General features: G+C 43.7%; 1 protein-coding gene across 1 annotated transcript in view; it reads left to right on the top strand.

Moving 5' to 3' along the window:
- LOC129853138 (myocyte-specific enhancer factor 2C-like) overlaps positions 1 to 18,918 on the top strand; it is a gene marked incomplete in the record, with an annotated part of 96,160 nt that overhangs the window by 46,123 nt on the left and 31,119 nt on the right. The window contains 1 exon segment of the mRNA XM_055918865.1: positions 2,691 to 2,894. Within this exon segment, the coding sequence (XP_055774840.1) occupies positions 2,691 to 2,894 (204 nt within the window).

The following is an 18,918-nucleotide window of genomic DNA, read 5'->3' as shown; positions in this document are numbered from 1 at the left end:
TATGGGCCTCGCCTTTGAGATACATTAGCTCTGCCCTGGTAGTGCCATGTGTGCTACCTGCCACCTTTTATAATATTGATGTCATTTTGAAGTGAGTGGGTGATGCCAGCTCTGGGCCTGCATGTTACATTAGGTCCACTACTGGTCTACTACTACAATGTATCTTACCCTAAAGCCTCTGGCACCAGAACTTCAACTTCCTGTAAGTTTCTTCAACTTCCTGTAAGTTCCGTAAACTTCTTCTATGTTCCTTCAACTTCCTGCCACCTGAGGAAGACACCACTTAGGACCTGTTCCAGACTAAAATCACATGACCTTCTAGTGGTGTCTTGTTGAGTTTGTCAGGTTAGGCCTTGATGTTTGTATTTCTGTCCCAGTGCATTATAGTTTCCTGTGGGCTTGTTATGACAATTAATCATCCAGTCTCTACCTGCCTTTGGTCCTTTGCCTCTGAACGAGGTTCATTTTTTAGCATTTCGGTATGACTGTAAATGTCACCATGGTATTTAAAGCCCAGGGAGTCTTTCAGTGGTAAATCAGTCAAGTATTAGTGAATTCTAGAGCCTTTTTCATGCATAATGGTACGGGGAGTTGAAAGCGTCGCCTGTCTCTGGTTTCACCTCTGTTGTCTTTAAGCCCTGGTGGCCATTCGATATGGAGCTCATTGTGGCATGTGACATCATTCACAAAACTGGGAGGGAAGGCTGGGACAGGGTCAGTGGTTCATCTGAGGTTGGCCTATACAGAATGACGCTTCTCAACTCATCGTAGAGGGGAGGACAATGAGGGGAGGATGATAGATATTGTTTGATATTATTACATTTCTGTGGTGTGTCCTGTCCGATTTCATTTCAGGAAAGGAAAGGAAAGGCAAAACTCTATAGATATCTATACTTCTTCTCCTCTTTCAATCCTCTGAGCTTTTCAGCTGCTGAAGACCTCAATGATACTGTGAAGGACATCAGAAAGATCTGCATTGATACATTCATTCATTCCTTCACTGATAAGTTGATGTGGTCCATCCATATACAGATATAGGATCTTCATTCGATTAAACTTTTATTGCTGAGAATTTTTCTGCAAGGCAAGAAATGCAAACTGGTTGAGTATTTGAGTTTTAAATTTCGACTTTGACATTTCAGCCTTGATTTGCCCTCATGAAAAATGTATCAACGTCTAGAAAAATGGCCATTCATTTTAAATCACTTAATAATTCACATTTCCTGTTGCTGCAGGATTATTTTCCTGCTGTAGAAAACTGGCTCAAATTATGATCCTACATCTGTATGCCTAAGCAAAGGTTTTAACTCTAGAACGGTCATTCTGTTAGACCTGAACAGTTGGCTGTGCTCATAATCTTGTCCGAGCCATTCATATTCATCAGTATGTGTGTAAATGGTGTGTTATTGGGGAGGTAAGGTGTCAGGAGTGAATAGAAGAGACAAACGCCCCCCCCTCTCGCTCTCTATCTCTGTCTCTCGATCAACCCTCATCAGGTTCCAGCTCCAGTCACAGAGAAAGGAGAGAGGGGGGAGGATAGAGAGAGACAAAAAGAGAGAGACAGCAGAGAGCTTATGAAGCCAGACATCTAGTGGGTTTCACCTTGGGTGTGTAGCTTTGAAATTACTGCGCTGGTGTGGTTGACCATTTTCCTCCCACCACTGAAGGCCAAGTAACGGAGAAATTAATGACACAACTCACATGGTGCTATTTAGAAACCTAAAGGTACCTTTATATGTGTGTGTTTAAAGATGATGTGCTGAGGTAGTGGGCCTCAAACACATACACACACACACACACACACACACACACACACACACACACACACACACACACACACACACACACACACACACACACACACACACACACACACACACACACACACACGGACACAGGTCCCCATATGTGAAGACTGTGTGGTTTCTGTGGTGCAACATTTCTATCTACCTAGTGCTTCAAAAAGTAGCTTTATGAAACAAAACTCAGCGAGCAAACCCCTGTGTTATTTTTACAATGTTGCTTCTTTAATAGATTGTTAGCAGTCTTAGCTATACTCTCTCAAGCCCTCAATATAGTGTGTGTGTGTGTGTGTGTGTGTGTGTGTGTGTGTGTGTGTGTGTGTGTGTGTGTGTGTGTGTGCGTGCGTGCGTGCGTGCGTGCGTGCGTGAGTGTAGTGTGATGAACTGATCTGCGTCATTATTATCTCTTCAAGACAGATCGCATTTCTTATCAGCCTATTTTTTCTTCATACCAGAGTATATGGACAGTTACAGTAACCTTTCACCTTTCAGTGGAGAACAGGTTGGAGTGGAGAACAGCCCTGACTTTGAGAAATTCTTTCATGCAGCCTTCAGTTTCATGATTTATGAGTGGAAAAGCTCTGATTGCGCCAGATTTCTCTTTTCATACATTATGAAGGAAAACAAAAAGGGAAAGTATGGAGTTCTATTTTCATAATAAAATGAGGATCGTGTGTTGGAAAATCCAGGTTGATGTTGACACAGGGGTCTGGTCAGGTGTACTGTAGAGGAACTGAAACACCTCATTCCAGTCCCCAAAAAGGAAAACACAGCACACATACCAGTGATGAAAATCTGCTTCTAAATTCATCCTCAGACGCTCACCCTCTCTCTAACCTCTCTCTCTCCCCTCCTCTCTCCTTTCTCCTCCTCTCTTTCTTTCTGTAGGTGACGTTTACGAAGAGGAAGTTTGGCCTAATGAAGAAGGCGTATGAGCTGAGCGTGCTGTGTGACTGTGAGATCGCCCTCATCATCTTCAACAGCACCAATAAGCTGTTCCAGTATGCCAGCACCGATATGGACAAGGTGCTGCTCAAGTACACCGAGTACAACGAGCCCCACGAGAGCAGGACCAACTCTGACATTGTGGAAGTGAGTCCCTGGGCACCACACACACACACACACACACACACACACACACACACACACACACACACACACACACACACACACACACACACACACACACACACACACACACACACACACACACACACACACACACACACACACACACACACACACACACACACACACACTTAATGACCATTGGGTTCATATCTAGACTACCAAAGCTTCATTTATCCACCCAAAGTCATCCTCATTTGATATCTGTGTAGACTATCTCTTAGGCTCTCTCTTACGAGGTTAAAGAGACAGGCCCCTACATGCCCCTACAGTCCTTGCTGTCTGTAAGACCACACTTAGCCCCTGTGAGGTTTAGCCCCTAGTTAGAGTCCCCAAGTTAAAGTCCCCTAGTTAGAGTCCCCAGGTTAAAGTTCCCTAGTTAGAGTCCCCAAGTTAAAGTTCCCTAGTTAGAATCCCCAAGTTAAAGTTCCCTAGTTAGAGTCCCCAAGTTAAAGTCCCCTAGGTAGAGTCCCCTAGTTAGAGTCCCATTGTTAGAGTCCCATTGTTAGTGTCCCATTGTTAGTGTCCCATTGTTAGTGTCCTTTTGGCATTGTGGTGACTCGCGCTACAGCGGACATGTTGCCATTGGTTGCTGAAGTGTGGGGACGCCCGGCTCAGTGGGACACTAAACGGCCGTGTCAGGTGAGTTGCTCCCGCCAGGCCAGAGGGACAGGCCAACATCATGAAGGATCCTTAAGCTCCAACGTGACCCTGGTTACACAACGGTCACCATGACGATCTGTCTAACTCTGGTGGGCCACACACACACACACATATTCACACACACACACACACACACACACACACACACACACACACACACACACACTCACACACACACACACACACACACACACACACACACACAGTGACTTAATGTTACACATAGATTCCCTCTTAAACCTACACAACCACCTGAACACACACACACCCACACATACACACACACACAAAGGTGCCCTTGACAACACAACATGTGAGAGGGGCCCTTGACAACACAGAAGCAAGCATAGGATCACCAGCTATTAGAGTAACAGAAAAATAGGAGAAGAGGGTCATACACAATAACAAAACAAATATGCCATCACGTCAAGTAACATTTTTTGTGAAGTTTCCTGAACACTCAAAAGCAATAAAATAACACATAGTATATAATGCATGCTCCATTGTTGATGCTGCGTACAGGCCAGGCCATAGACGTCCAATTTCAAGTAGTAAACTAAAACCTATACCCTGTTTAGAGTAGCTTATCAAAGTATAAGTAGCATTAACGATTAAAACACAGACTGTATAGATTAGCATAGAATGCATTTAAGGAGGCAAGTATATGATGTTGATAGCCTTAGATGTGCTCTGCCTACCACTTCAAAACTGCTCTTACTTTGCAAATGCAACCCTACCAGATGCATTAGATTGTGGTGGTCACATGCATTGGTCTTATGCATTACAATGTATTAATTACAATGAAATTGTGTATTTCAAAATAGTGGAATGTATTGTAATGACATTTATAATATCGTATGTATATATAGCACAGGAGGTTGGTGGCACCTTAATTGGGGAGGACGTGCTCGTGGTAAAGACTGGAGCAGAATCAGTGGAACGGTATCAAATACATCAAACACATGGTTTCCATGGTTTACAGGTCTTTGATGCCATTCCATTAGCTCCTTTCCGGCCATTATTATGAGCCGTCCTCCCCTCAGCAGCCTCCACTGATGTATACTCTATGTAGTATCCCCAAAGTCTCTTTGTATCCCTGTGAAATACCCTGGAGAATCCCCCTACCATGCAGCTGCATAGAAATCACACCCCACTACACAGAGAAAGATAACAAGCTTTCTCTCAGTGTTATTTCATTTACATTGACTCATTTAGCAGATGATCTTATCCATAGCATAGCCTACACAGCCAATCAGCCAGTCCCGCAGAGACAATGAAGAGAGCCGTCACATGTTTCAACAAGCGCCTGTGAACAGACCTGCAGGGCCTTTGCAGCTCTCCATTAGCCGAGTGGGGAAAGGCTAATGCGGAGTGGGGAAAGGCTAATGCGGAGTGGGGAAAGGCTAATGCGGAGTGGGGAAAGGCTAATGCGGAGTGGGGAAAGGCTAATGCGGAGTGGGGAAAGGCTAATGCGGAGTGGGGAAAGGCTAATGCGTAAACAGCCGTGCTGGATGAGCGCATTAAAGAGCATAGCGGGGAGCGCTGCGGTGCTGGCTTCTGTGATCCTGGGTCAGACGCGGTTCCGACTCGCAGCGGGAGAAATCGATTGGAAGAGGCCTTAGCCGTGGCGTGCTAACGGGATTGGCCACATCGCAGCCACAAGCACGTTTACCGTGGGAGCTGGAGAGAGGAGGGAGGAGTGAGGAGAGGGGGTTGGATCTCTCCTGCCGAGCCTCGTGTATCGCTGCTAGGTTACGTCACAGGTGGGGGATGCGGGTGTGAGAGGGGGACAAAGCAGACTTCCTGTTGTGATGGCAATATGGGTAGGAGGTCCAGGACAGGAGGACAGGAGGACAGGGAGGGCCATTGGGAGCTGGAGGCGGTAGGCCAAAGACCAGAGAGCAAGAAATAGACTACCATGTGACACAGTTGATATATGTGAACAGTAGCAAGGGAAGACTATACTGTATCGCTATAACTCCTTAGATATGAACATATACATGCACACACAAACACACACACACACACACAAACGGAGCATCTCAGTGTTTTGCGATTGGCTGCTGTGCCTGGAGGTGTAGTAGGAGGAGAGGCAGAGGTAGGGGTGTTCAGCACAGCGTGTGGGCGGCTGGCAGAGAGGCCTGCTACATTAGCAATAAAGCTCTATGTAATTAGCATGTCTTTGGTTGATAATTAGCGTTGTTGAGAGAGTGGCACTGAGAGGGTTGCACAGCCTCTCCAGCTATAGTATGTTTTAAAAGAGGCTCCATCGCTCTCTCTCTCTCTCTCTATTTCTCTCTCACACTTTTTTTCCTCCTATTCTTCATTTATCTGGCCATGCCTTTAATCCTTGTTCAGTTGCTGCTATCATGTTAATCCATGAAAAGGAGAGAGAAAATATTGAAAGAGAGAGAAGAGAGAGAGAGAATAGGGAGAGAAGAGGGAGAAAGAGAATGGAGAGAGAAGAGGGAGAGAGAGAGGGAGAGAAGAGGGAGGGAGAGAAAATGGAGGGAGTAATGAGGAAGAGAGAGAAGAGAGAGAGAAGAGGGAGAGAGAGAAGTGGAAGGCAGATAATCGGGTTGAGAAGGGCTAAATTGACTGTCTCAGCTGAGGATGACACTTCCACAAATATCTGTGAAACCAAAGAGACCAAGACACCAATGTTGTCCCCAGCTGCAAGCTTTGTTTTTACCCTTTTTGACACCATCAATTGGAGGGAGAAAAAAACACTTCCAAACTGTAACACCATGAACAAGCATTACGACAAATGGAATCAAGATGGCCACCAAAGTCTAACAAAAGAAAATGACTGTGATTGGAGCATAGCAGCCAGGGTAACGAGAGATTAATGATCCCATCCGATGGAAAACGGAGGTTCAATTGAAACGTGATCGGCCCATATGTTTCTGTGTATTTTCTAGTTGACTCCATTGAAGCATTGAAGCGGGTTATAGTATTCTTAAACTATCTGCTTGGAATCTTTTTAAAAGACATGACAGCATCAGATGCTAGACAAAAGGTGGGAAGGTCAACATAATTAAAGTGAAAGAAAATAATCTTTAAAAAGCTAATTCTTAATTCTTGTATATAGCTTCTTAAAGACACACATAAGTGTACACACAGTTAGGCTATCTGATTGTGTTGTTCTCAGAACGGCCCTAGCCTCCTCTTGGCAGCTCTACAATGCAGTTTGCCACTGGCACCAGATAAAAAGCTCCAACACGCAGATAGATTTCCTATACTCTCAGCCTGCCAGGCTGGCTTCCTGGACATGTGAGCAGCATTAGTGTAGAAATAGGAAGCCGTGTTGGTAGATGACAGTAGAATGGATCTACCCTTTCCTTTTTTTTACCTCCTCATCCAAGAATCTTCTATGAGCTCTCATTGGAGATTTATGACATGGATGTGGGGATTCTTAATTGCCAGTGCACATGAAAGACCTTTTACTTCTCACTTGTGGGTAGACAGAGCCAAGCCAAATGTGGCTGCAATCAAACAACACCAGTCCAACAACACACTCTGAGCATCCTGTTCCAAATCCCCATTCCAACAATGGGTTTGTTTTTCCTCTGGGAAACAAAGAGCACACGCTTCAGCTGAAGCTGGAGAGTAGAGAGGGAGTACCAGCCTGGGGGGTGGGGTAGGCGTTGGCTTGGTAGAGAATGGTAGGAGGTGTGGGCGTGATGATGGGCTCACTCCTGCAGTGACGATGACATCATGACCTCAGCCTAGTTTAGTGCTCCAGACTCACATGGGGCGCCACATGGGTGCGTGGCACAGCCCCCAGCCGTGAAAGGAGGAAGAGCAGGAGGGCAAGTGGCCAATCCCTTTTCCCCTTCAGATTAACCTAATCTGATAGTTCACTTCACCCTTTAATCTTAAACAGCAGAAGCGGGGGCTTGGTTGACCACCCTCCCCCACTCTCTTCTCCCCTCTCTCTCTCGCTCTCTCTCTCTTGCTCTCTCTCTCTTCACCTAGTGGGAACTTCTGAATGAAAGGGGGAGAGGGAGCAGAGGAACATATAAGAGGAGGGAGGGAGCAAAGAGCAAAGGAGGGAGGGATGCAGGCTGGTAATTATTTCCAAAGGTCATTCTGTTAATGACTACCTGCTTGGCTAATGAGATTCAGTAAAGCTCGCTGGCGTATGTTTCGCCCGTGTGTCGAGACGTGTGAGGAGAAGCACAGGTGTAACTCCAGCCCAGCGACAGTCCATTGGAGGGAGGGAGGCATTGGCTGGGATTTATTAACTCTCTAGAGTCTAGGCCCTGTCTAAAATATTTTGAGAAATATTGGATGAAACATTGAATTTGGCAATACTGCTATTAGCCAATAGAAATGCATTGAATAACACATTCACTACATGAAACAACAGATACTCAAAAAAATATCTAAAGGAAGTTTGTTCTGAAGTATCTTCTACATCTGAGAGATACTGTATAAGAAAGCAGGATTTTATAAAAAATGTACATGTATTTTCCCCCTTATTTAGGGCACTAAACTATCTCCATATATACACTACTGTTCAAAAGTTTGGGGTCACTTAGAAATGTGTTTGTTCATGAAAGAAAAGCAAAAAAAAAAAGTCCATTAAAATAACATCAAATTGATCAGAAATACAATGTAGACATTGTTAATGTTGTAAATGACTATTGTAGCTGGAATCGGCAGATTTGTTATGGAATATCTACATAGGCGTACAGAGGCCCATTATCAGCAACCATCACTCCTGTGTTCCAATGCCACGTTGTGTTAGCTAAACCAAGCTTATCATTTTAAAAGGCTAATTGACCATTAGAAAACAAGTTTGCAAGTATGTTAGCACAGCTGAAAACTGTTTTGCTGATTAAAGAATCAATACAACTGGTCTTCTTTAGACTAGTTGAGTATCTGGAGCATCAGCATTTGTGGGTTCGATTACAGGCTCAAAATGTCCAGAAACAAAGAATTTTCTTCTGAAACTCGTCAGTCTATTCTTGTTCTGAGAAATTAAGGCTATTCCATGTGAGAAATTGCCAAGAAACTGAAGATCTCATACAACGCTGTGTACTCCCTTCACAGAACAACGCAAACTGTCTCTAACCAGAATAGAAAGAGGAGTGGGAGGCCCCGGTGCACAACTGAGCAAGAGGACAAGTACATTGGAGTGTCTAGTTTGAGAAACAGATGCCTCACAAGTCCTCAACTGGCAGCTTCATTAATTAGTACCCGCAAACACCAGTCTCAACGTCAACAGTGAAGCGGCGACTCCAGGATGCTGGCCTTCTAGGCAGAGTTGCAAAGAAAAAGCCATATCTCAAATTTGCCAATAAAAATAAAAGATTAAGATGGGCAAAAGAACACTGACACTGGACCGAGGAAGATTGGAAAAAAGTGTTATGGACAGACAAATTTGAGTTTGAGGTATTCGGAACACAAAGAAGAACAGTCGTGAGATGCAGAAAAAATGAAAAGATGGAGGAGTGCTTGAAGCCATCTGTCAAGCATGGTGGAGGGAATGTGATGGTGGGTGGTGGTAAAGTGGGAGATTTGTACAGGGTAAAAGGGATCTTGAAGAAGGAAGGCTATCACTCCATTTTGCAACACCATGCCATACCCTGTGGACGGCGCTTAATTGGAGCCAATTTCCTCCTACAACAGGACAATGACCCAAAGCACAGCTCCAAACTATGCAAGAACTATTTAAGGAAGAAGCAGTCAGCTGGTATTCCGTCTATAATGGAGTGACCAGCACAGTCACTGGATCTCAACCCTATTGAGCTGTTTTGGGAGCAGCTTGACCGTACGTAAGAAGTGCCCATCAAGCCAATCCAACTTGTGGGAGGTGCTTCAGGAAGCATGGGGTGGAATCTCTTCAGATTACCTCAACAAACTGACAACTAGAATGCCAAAGGTCTGCAATGCTGCAATTGCTGAAAATGGAGGATTCTTTGACGAAAGCAAAGTTTGAAGGACACAATTATTATTTAAATTAAAAATCATTATTTATACCCTTGTCAAAGTCTTGACTATATTTCCTATTCATTTTGCAACTAATTTAATGTATGTTTTCATGGAAAACAAGGACATGTCTAAGTGACCCCAAACTTGTGAATGGTAGTATATTTCCATAAATTTGTTAACGTGTACGAGTGACTTTCAGAAGAATCTTGTGAGGCTTCCTGGGAGTCTCATCTTTCAATAGAGTGGTCATAATAGTTCATATGTCAAACCGTTCGGACGCTACATAGGATTTTGTGAGAAGATTTCCGGGATGTCTCATGGTCTGAAAACACTGCTCTAGCTCTGCCAGTTTTCACCACAGATATCGGCAGGTGCGGTGGATGCAAAACCCCCAGATATCTCTAGCTTCAACAGTCGAAAATCTGATGGGGATTTTGTTATTTTGTTAATTAGATTTCTGCGAGGGTGCGACCATTGTAGGCTAAGGGTTAAATTGATTTCAGTCTAATTTGCTTCCAAACTTTTCCTCACGACTTAATTAAAGCATTTTTTCTCCATTGTGTTCTTGCATGTCAACCTTGTGAAAATATTTTCCAGCATTTAGCTATTCTCTGTACACTGAACAAAAATATATGCGCAACATGTAACAATTTCAAAGATTTTACTGAGTTACAGAACATGTAAGGTATCAGTCAACTGAAATAAATTCCTTAGGCTCTAATCTATCGATTTCACATGACTGGGAAAATAGATATGCATCTGTTGGTAACAATTACCTTTAAAAAAAAGTAGGGGCATGGATCAGAAAACCAATCAGTATCTGGTATGACCACCATTTGCCTCATGCAGTGCAACACATCTCCTTCACGTAGACTTGATCAGACTGTTGATTGTGGCCTGTGGAATGTTGTCCCACTCCTCTTCAATGGCTATGCGAAGTTGCCGGATATTGGCGGGAACTGGAACACGCTGTCATGAACGCAGATCCAGAGCATCCCAAACATGCTCAATGGGTGACATCTCTGGTGAGTAACAGACAATAGAAAAACTGGGACATATTCAGCTTTCAGGAATTGTGTACAGATCCTTGCAACATGGGGCTGTGCATTATCATGCTGAAACATGAGGTGATGGGTGCGGATGAATGGCACAACAATGGGCCTCAGGATCTTGTCACTGTATCTCTCTACATTCAAATTGCCATCTATAAAATGCAGTGTTCATTGTCCGTAGCTTATGCCTGCCCATACCATAACCCAACCACCGCCATAGGGAACTTTGTTCATCAGCAAACAGCTCACCCACACGACGCCATACACGCTGTCTGCCATCTGCCTGGTATAGTTGAAGCTGTGATTCATCAGTGCAGAGCATACTTCTCCAGAGTGCCAGTGGCCATCGAAGGTGAGCATTTGCCCACTGAAGTCGGTTACGACGCTTAACTGCAGTCAGGTCAAGACACTGGTGAGGACGACGAGCACGCAGATGAGCTTCCCTGGGATGGTTTCTGACAGTTTGTGCAGAAATTGTTCAGTTGTGCAAATCCACAGTTTCATCAGCTGTCCGGGTGGCTGGTCTCAGACATTCCCGCAGGTGAAGAAGCCGGATGTGGATGTCCTGGGCTGTCGTTGTTACACTTGGTCTGCGGTTGTGAGGCCGGTTGGACGTACAGCCAAATTCTCTAAAACAATGTTGGAGGCGGCTTATGGTAGAGAAATGAACATTCAATTCTCTGGCAACAGCTCTGGTGGACATTTCTGCAGTCAGCATGCCAACTGCACGCTCACTCAAACCTTGAGACATCTGTGACATTGTGTTGTTTGGCAAAACTGCACATTTAAGAGTGGCCTTATATTGTTCTCAGCACAAGGTACATCTGTGTAATGATCAGCTGTTTAATCAGCTTCTTGATATGCCACACCTGTCATGTTGATGGATTATCTTGACAAATGAGAAGTGCTCACTTACAGGGATGTAAACAGCTTTCTGGGATCATGAACCATGGGACCAACACTATACATGTTGCGTTTGTATTTTTGTTCAGTGTACGTGTATTCTAATCAGGGTCGGGATAATTCGTTTTAAGGAGTTTTCTCTGTGGATTGCTGCTCAATGACTGCTTATTCTGCCTCACATAGAGCTCTGCTGTCAACTCTTTCACTTTGAATGCCTGTACTCATTGACCTGCCCCATTTCTACACATCTTACGATCCAGGAGAAATAAGGAAGTTATGATACGTTGTTTTACAGTTGTCCAGGTTGATGTTGGGCTTCCATTTGAGGTGCTGTGACAGACAGACAGACAGAGTGTGACATATTAGTTACTGTGATCAGAAGGCTTCTAGCAATTTTTACTACTGACGGACAGATCAGCCATGCTGCTTGTTGTTTGTCCTGAGTTGAGGATTAAAGGCGGAAGCCGCTTTCGGCAGACTAAGTCAATTAACCTTGTGACATTGGCAAGCTACTGGTATTAGGGATAGGCTAAAACAAAGACTATGTGTCATCTCATCTATATCAGGTGCATCTTCAAAAAGTTTGACACAAGCCTTTAGGCAGGATGACTTTTCTATATTACTGGACTGACTGTGTAGGAAATCATTATCAGTCTCTAAACCAGAATTAGTGAATATATATACTTGACTGAGAACTGCTTCAGCTTATATGAAGGTCTCACACTTGTCGTTGGCTTTAGGTCATACTTTAGTCATTCGGTCAAAATGTTACAAAGAGCTCTACCCTGACTGTCTGTTTTCCAGCTCCCTTGACACAAAGTTATAAATGGATTCAAGGGTTTGGGGGGGAAAACTCACACATTTTACATGCTTGTGAAACATGGTCCAAGTGTTCAAAGTGTTTTGCGTCATGAATTCCACCAACTGAGGTGTTTCTTTGTACTGTTTCTTTGTAAATCGTCTGTCCTCGGTTGCAACACTCACTCAGTTCCAAACTGCCTCTGGAAGCAACGTCAGCACAATAACTGTTAGTCGGGAGCTTCATGAAATGGGTTTCCATGGCCAAGCAGCCGCACACAAGCCTAAGATCACAATGCCATGCGTCGACTGGAGTAGTGTAAAGTTCGCCGACATTGGACTCTGGAGGAGTGAAAACACGTTCTCTGAAGTGATGAATGACGCTTCACCATCTGGCAGTCCGACGGACGATTCTGGGTTTGGCGGATGCCAGGAGAACGCTACCTGCCCCAATGCATAGTGCCAACTGTACAGTTTGGTGGATGAGGAATAATGGTCTGGGCTGTTTTTCATGGTTTGGGCCCCTTAGTTCCAGTGAAGGGAAATCTTGACGCTACAGCATACAATGACATTCTAGATGATTGTGTGCTTCCAACTTTGTGACAACCTTTTGGGGAAGGCTCTTTCCTGTTTCAGCATGACAATGCCGTGTGCATAAAGCAAGGTCCATATAGGAAATGGTTTGTCGAGATCGGTGTGGAAGAACTTGCCTGACCTGCACAGAGCCCTGACCTCATCCCCTTCGAACATCTTTGGGATGAATTGTAACGCCGACTGCATGCCAGGCGTAATCGCCCGACATCAGTGCCCAACCTTACTAAGGCTCTTGTCGCTGAGTGGAAGCAAGTCCACACAGCAAAATTCCAACATCTAATGGAATGCCTTCCCAGAAGAGTGGAGGCTGTTATAGCAGCAAATGGGGGACCAACTCCATGTTATTGCCCATGACTTTAGAATGAGATGTTCGACGAGCAGGTGTCCACATTCTTTTTTTAATACTTCCCGTCCAAGCAAAAAGGCAGTAACTGTTAATTTAGTCGAAAATGACTTAATGTCCTTTTTGCTACATTAAATACATGCTCAATCACGTGGACAAGTATCATTCTTCTATTGTTTGGTGTTTTGGAGAAAATGGGGGTAATTTTAGCAGTAACTGCATTTTCCACGCTATGAGCAGTTACTGCCTTTTTGCTTGGTAGGGCATAATAGCTTGTTGTATTTTAGTCCTAGGGGGGGTGGGGTATTAACGCAAAAAAAAGAAAAGCAAGAACATTTGTGTATGTTTTTTAATTCATTTTTTCCCCCCGTCTCCAGTCTCTGTGTTTTCCTTGCACTTCCCTGCGATTAAAAACAGCTGCAGAGTTCACGGCGTACCACCTTTAAAGTGTGTGTGTTTCTGATGTCCAAACTGAGAGGCCCCCCTTCCACTCCCCTCCACTCCCCTTTCCCTCCCTCTCTGTCTTTTTGGTATTCTTTTCCCTAATAATGAATGCTTCCAAACCGGTAGTGGTCTAAAAATAGAGTGCGGCTGAGCTAAAAATAGTTCTTGGCTGGCGGGGCTGGCTAGGAGAGTGGAGAAGAATAGGCGTGCAATAGCTGTGTGTGTGTGTGTGTCTTTGCGCGCATGTCTCTGTGTGTGTGTGTGTGTGTTTGTGTGTGTGTGTGTGTGTGTGTGTGTGTGTGTGTGTGTGTGTGTGTGTGTGTGTGTGTGTGTGTGTGTGTGTCTGCGTGTGTGTCTGCGTGCGTGCGTGTGTGTGTGTGTGTGTGTGTGTGTGTGTGTGTGTGTGTGTGTGTGTGTGTGTGCGTGCGTGCGTGCGTGCGTGCGTGCGTGCGTGCGTGCGTGCGTGCGTGCGTGTGTGTGTGTGTGTGTGTGGAGAAGCAAAGTGAATAAGCAAACCATCAGAATGTTCATTCAGGATCCCTCTCTCTCAGAGACAACCATGAACACCCCGGTCACGACATGCACAAGACCCAGTGGTCAGCGACCCATTAGTGCCAATAATAATTTGATCCTCGGAGTAAAGGGCTTTATTATTTCAATCAATGCTTGTTTTCTCCCTCTCTTAGACTCCCTGTATTTTTCTTCTGGTCTCAGACAAGTTAAAGGCACAGGTTTGTTGAAGTTCATAATGTTTTAGGAATACTGGGAGGGTAGACTCATCAATAGCCTTGTTTCAACCCATACACACACACACACACACAACTAAACATTCAGACTGAAATTAACCCAGACTTTCGTATGCACCACCATAATGTCACACACAGACACACACAGATTTCAGGTAGTCAGATGTTCGAGGGGCTGTTGAGAGTTAGGCTTGATGGCATACTGTATGTCACAAGGGTTGTGAAGGGAACTGCTGTGAGCTTCACCTCCATGGGGGATTGAATATATGTCAAGTCATTTTCATTCAAGTTAATTGGCAGGTAATCAACACTAGCATGAGAGACAAACCGGAGAGATGTCACGCACAGCCAGATCGCTCAAGACTGATTTTTGAAGTTGGACGCCTGTCCATGTCCAGAGGACATCGAAAAATGCTTTCAAACCGGCCACTAGGGGGCAACAGTGAGCGCTATTACCATCAAGTAGTCGTGTTGTGGACGGGGTCGGCAGATGGGTGTAATCCCATTACTCTGGATCCGAAGGTCGTGTGTTCAATCCCAGTGGTAGATACTCGTTACGTTTTTAAAAATGTTCTACTCTATCCCAAACCTTAACCCTTACCTTAACCATTCGGAGTGAATGCCTAAACTTTATGTTTTAACCCTATCCAAAACCTTAACCCTTAACATCGAAATTTAACTGGCGTTTGGATCAACTTCGAAATCTGACGTTTGGAGAAACATGGATAAACGTCAGAATCTGAAGACAAATTGGTAAAACTGTGAGATCTGGTTGGTCACGCCAAGTCAACCTGCTGGTGAAACCAGAAAGAGGGCTGCCTAAAGGCAAGATAAAACTCTCCTCACCATACCATACCTTCTGTGTCTGTTTTGGAAGACGCATAAGACAAAATGGCGTTGTACACATGCATATTACAATCCTTAGCTCAGTATTTTGTACCACATCAGCCAGACAGACAGTCCAGAAAAGCAGAACTGCCGACTAGAAACTACAAGTAACATTTTGATAATCACAAGCATTCTAAGGTCAGTACAAGCGGAAGTCTGAGGTACTCAAAACAACAAAAGGTATTTTAAAATAGATATTCTGAAATGTGCCAATAATGTGGTCCCTGTGGCATGGATTAGCAGTGCAGTGGCAAGCCACTTCTAATGCCACGCTGCCAAGTGCAGGCTTTTCCACTAGACAGCCCCAAAACAATTCACTCCAGTCATTAGCATGAAATGATGCCTTGTTCTTTGAAACTATTTGTGGGAAACTGGGAATAATGAAGATCTATTTTTATAGCTGGCATTGCCATCGTGGGAGGGAGGGAGGGTGTGGAAACTCAAGGTCTCAACATAGGTCAAGCGGCTGGTCATTGTTACTCAGGGCCCCCACCAGGCCCCCAGGCCCCTTTCCTGTTGTGTCACAACGCGATAAGAGACAGAGAGACAAAAGACGATAACTGACGATTGGTTGGCCACAATCTAGACGACAGCCAGAGCCAATCACTCATTATCATTCCTGGTGTTGCTGGGGAGTGGTTACAGTAGGTCCAGAATTGCTATAGTAGGTCCAGAATTTCCATTATCCAGATTCTCTTAGCTGTCTGTACTGTTAGGAGGGGAGGAGTATGTTAAAGATAGGGGTATAAGTGTCCTCTTTATCCGTCTTCACTGTGCTGGCATTGTGCCTCTATACAGCTAGGCTGGCTCATTATGAGTGATTCAACGTCAATAGCTATACTGTCTCCTGACTGTGGATGCTGCTGCTGTTGCTGCTAACAGTCTGATACAGTCTGATACAGTATGATACAGTATCATGCATAATGATACAGTACGATATAGTCTGATACAGTACGATAGTCCCTACAGTATGATACAGTCTAAAACAGTCTGATACAGCATGATACATTCCGATACAGTATGATACAGTATCATGCATAATGATACAGTACGATATAGTCTGATACAGTACGATAGTCCCTACAGTATGATACAGTCTAAAACAGTCTGATACAGCATGATACAGTATGATACAGTACAGAACAGTACGATACAGTACGATAGTCCCTACAGTATGATACAGTCTAAAACAGTCTGATACAGCATGATACAGTATGATACAGTATGATACAGTACAGAACAGTACGATACAGTACGATACAGTCTGATACAGTACGACATGATAGTCTGATACAGCACGGTACAGTCTGATACAGTACTATACAGTCTTATACAATACGATACAGTCACAACAGTATGATACAGTACTATACAGTCTGATACAGTACGATACAGTCCCTCCAGTATGATACAGTCTGATACAGTCTTATACAGTGTGATACAGTCTGATACAGTGTGATACTGCACGGTACAGTCTGATACAGCACAGTACAGTCTGATACAGTACTATACAGTCAGATACAATACGATACAGTCACAACAGTATGATACAGTTCTATACAGTCTGATACAGTACGATACAGTCCCTGCAGTATGATACAGTCTGATACAGTATGATACAGTCTTATACAGTCTGATACAGTGTGATACAGTCTGATACAGTCTGATACAGTACGATACAGTTTGATAGTCTGATACAGTACGGTACAGCCTGATAGAGTACGATACAGTCCGATACAGTCCCTACAGTATGATACAGTCTTATACAGTCTGATAAAGTCTGATACAGTACAGTACAGTCTGATACATTCTGATACTGTATGGTACAGTCTGATAAAGTCTGATACAGTACAGTACAGTCTGATACAGTCTAATACAAGTCTGATACAGTATGATTCATAAAGATACAGTCTGATACAGTATGGTACAGTCTGATACAGTATGGTACAGTCTGATACAGTATGGTACAGTCTGATACAGTATGATACATAATAATGCAGTCTGATACAGTACGGTACAGTCTGATACAGTATGATACATAATGATAAATTCTGATAGATTACGATACAGTCCGATACAGTCCCTACAGTATGACACAGTCTTATACAGTATGATACAGGCTGATACAGTATGATACAGTCTGATACATTCTGATACAGTCTGATACAGTCTGATACAGTACGGTACAGTCTGATACAGTATGATACAGTATGATACAGTATGATACATAATGATAAAGTATGATACAGTCCGAAACAGTCCCTACAGTATGATACAGACTGATACAGTATGATACAGTATGATACAGTACTAACAGTCTAATACAGTCTGATACAGTACGGTACAGTCCGATACAGTCCCTACAGTATGATAGAGTATGATACATAATGATAGTCTGATACAGTACGGTACAGTCCGATACAGTCCCTACAGTATGATAGAGTATGATACATAATGATAGTCTGATACAGTACGGTACAGTCCGATACAGTCCCTACAGTATGATAGAGTATGATACATAATGATAGTCTGATACAGTACGGTACAGTCCGATACAGTCCCTACAGTATGATATAGTCTGATACAATACGATACAGTCGGATACAGTCTTATACAGTCTTATACAGTCTGATACAGTCTGATACAGTATGATACAGTATGATACAGTCTGATACATTATAATACATAATGATAGAGTACGATATAGTACGGTATAGTCTTATACAGTATGATACAGTATGATACAGTCTGATACAGTTTGATACAGTTCTATACAGTCTAATACAGTCTGATACAGTACGGTACAGTCTGATACATTATAATACATAATGATAGAGTACGATATAGTCTTATACAGTATGATACGATATGATACATAATGATACAGTACGATGCAGTCTGATACTGTATGTCTCAGTCTGATTAAGTCTGATTCATTCCTGGTGAAACAGTATGTGCTACCTGATGTGGAGTTGTGATGTACACTGGCTTGTCTAGGAAACACTCTTGTTTCTCTTATGGACTGTGACTACTCATCCAAAAGCACCCTATTCCTGTGCCCTCCCCAGTTTGAAATCCATTCAGACAGGACACACACATCTGAAATCCATTCAGACAGGACACACACATCTGAAATCCATTCAGACAGGACACACACATCTGAAATCCATTCAGACAGGACACACACATCTGAAAATATGCTCTATCCATTTAGTTTTTCTTCTTTTCGTTCAGCTCATCCTCAAGTATTTAAGGTGATCCCAGACAGTTGTAATTACACTCTTTAGAGAGCGATATTACCAAACACACAGCCACTTTGCTCCGGGCTGACGGATCCTAACCGCCTGTCTTTGATTCCTGATTGTAGTATACCAGGACACCAGGACCAGAGGGCCTGTTTCTTCAAACGTCGCCTCAACCCCAGTGCAGTGGGATTGGCAAATGATGACAAAAAAACAGCGAAGCCAGGATTCTGAATTCGAGGTTCCTTAGATTGCCACACATGCACACACAGATGCACAGATACAAGCACACACAAACACAGACAGACAGACAGACAGACAGACAGACAGACAGACAGACACCGACAGACAGACAGACACAAACCACCTATAGCA

This window comes from Salvelinus fontinalis, chromosome 4 (genome assembly GCF_029448725.1).
Source record: "Salvelinus fontinalis isolate EN_2023a chromosome 4, ASM2944872v1, whole genome shotgun sequence".
Taxonomy (NCBI): domain Eukaryota; kingdom Metazoa; phylum Chordata; class Actinopteri; order Salmoniformes; family Salmonidae; genus Salvelinus; species Salvelinus fontinalis.
The sequence above is the reverse complement of the archived record's forward strand: the minus strand, read 5'-3'. Positions and strand labels throughout refer to the sequence as shown.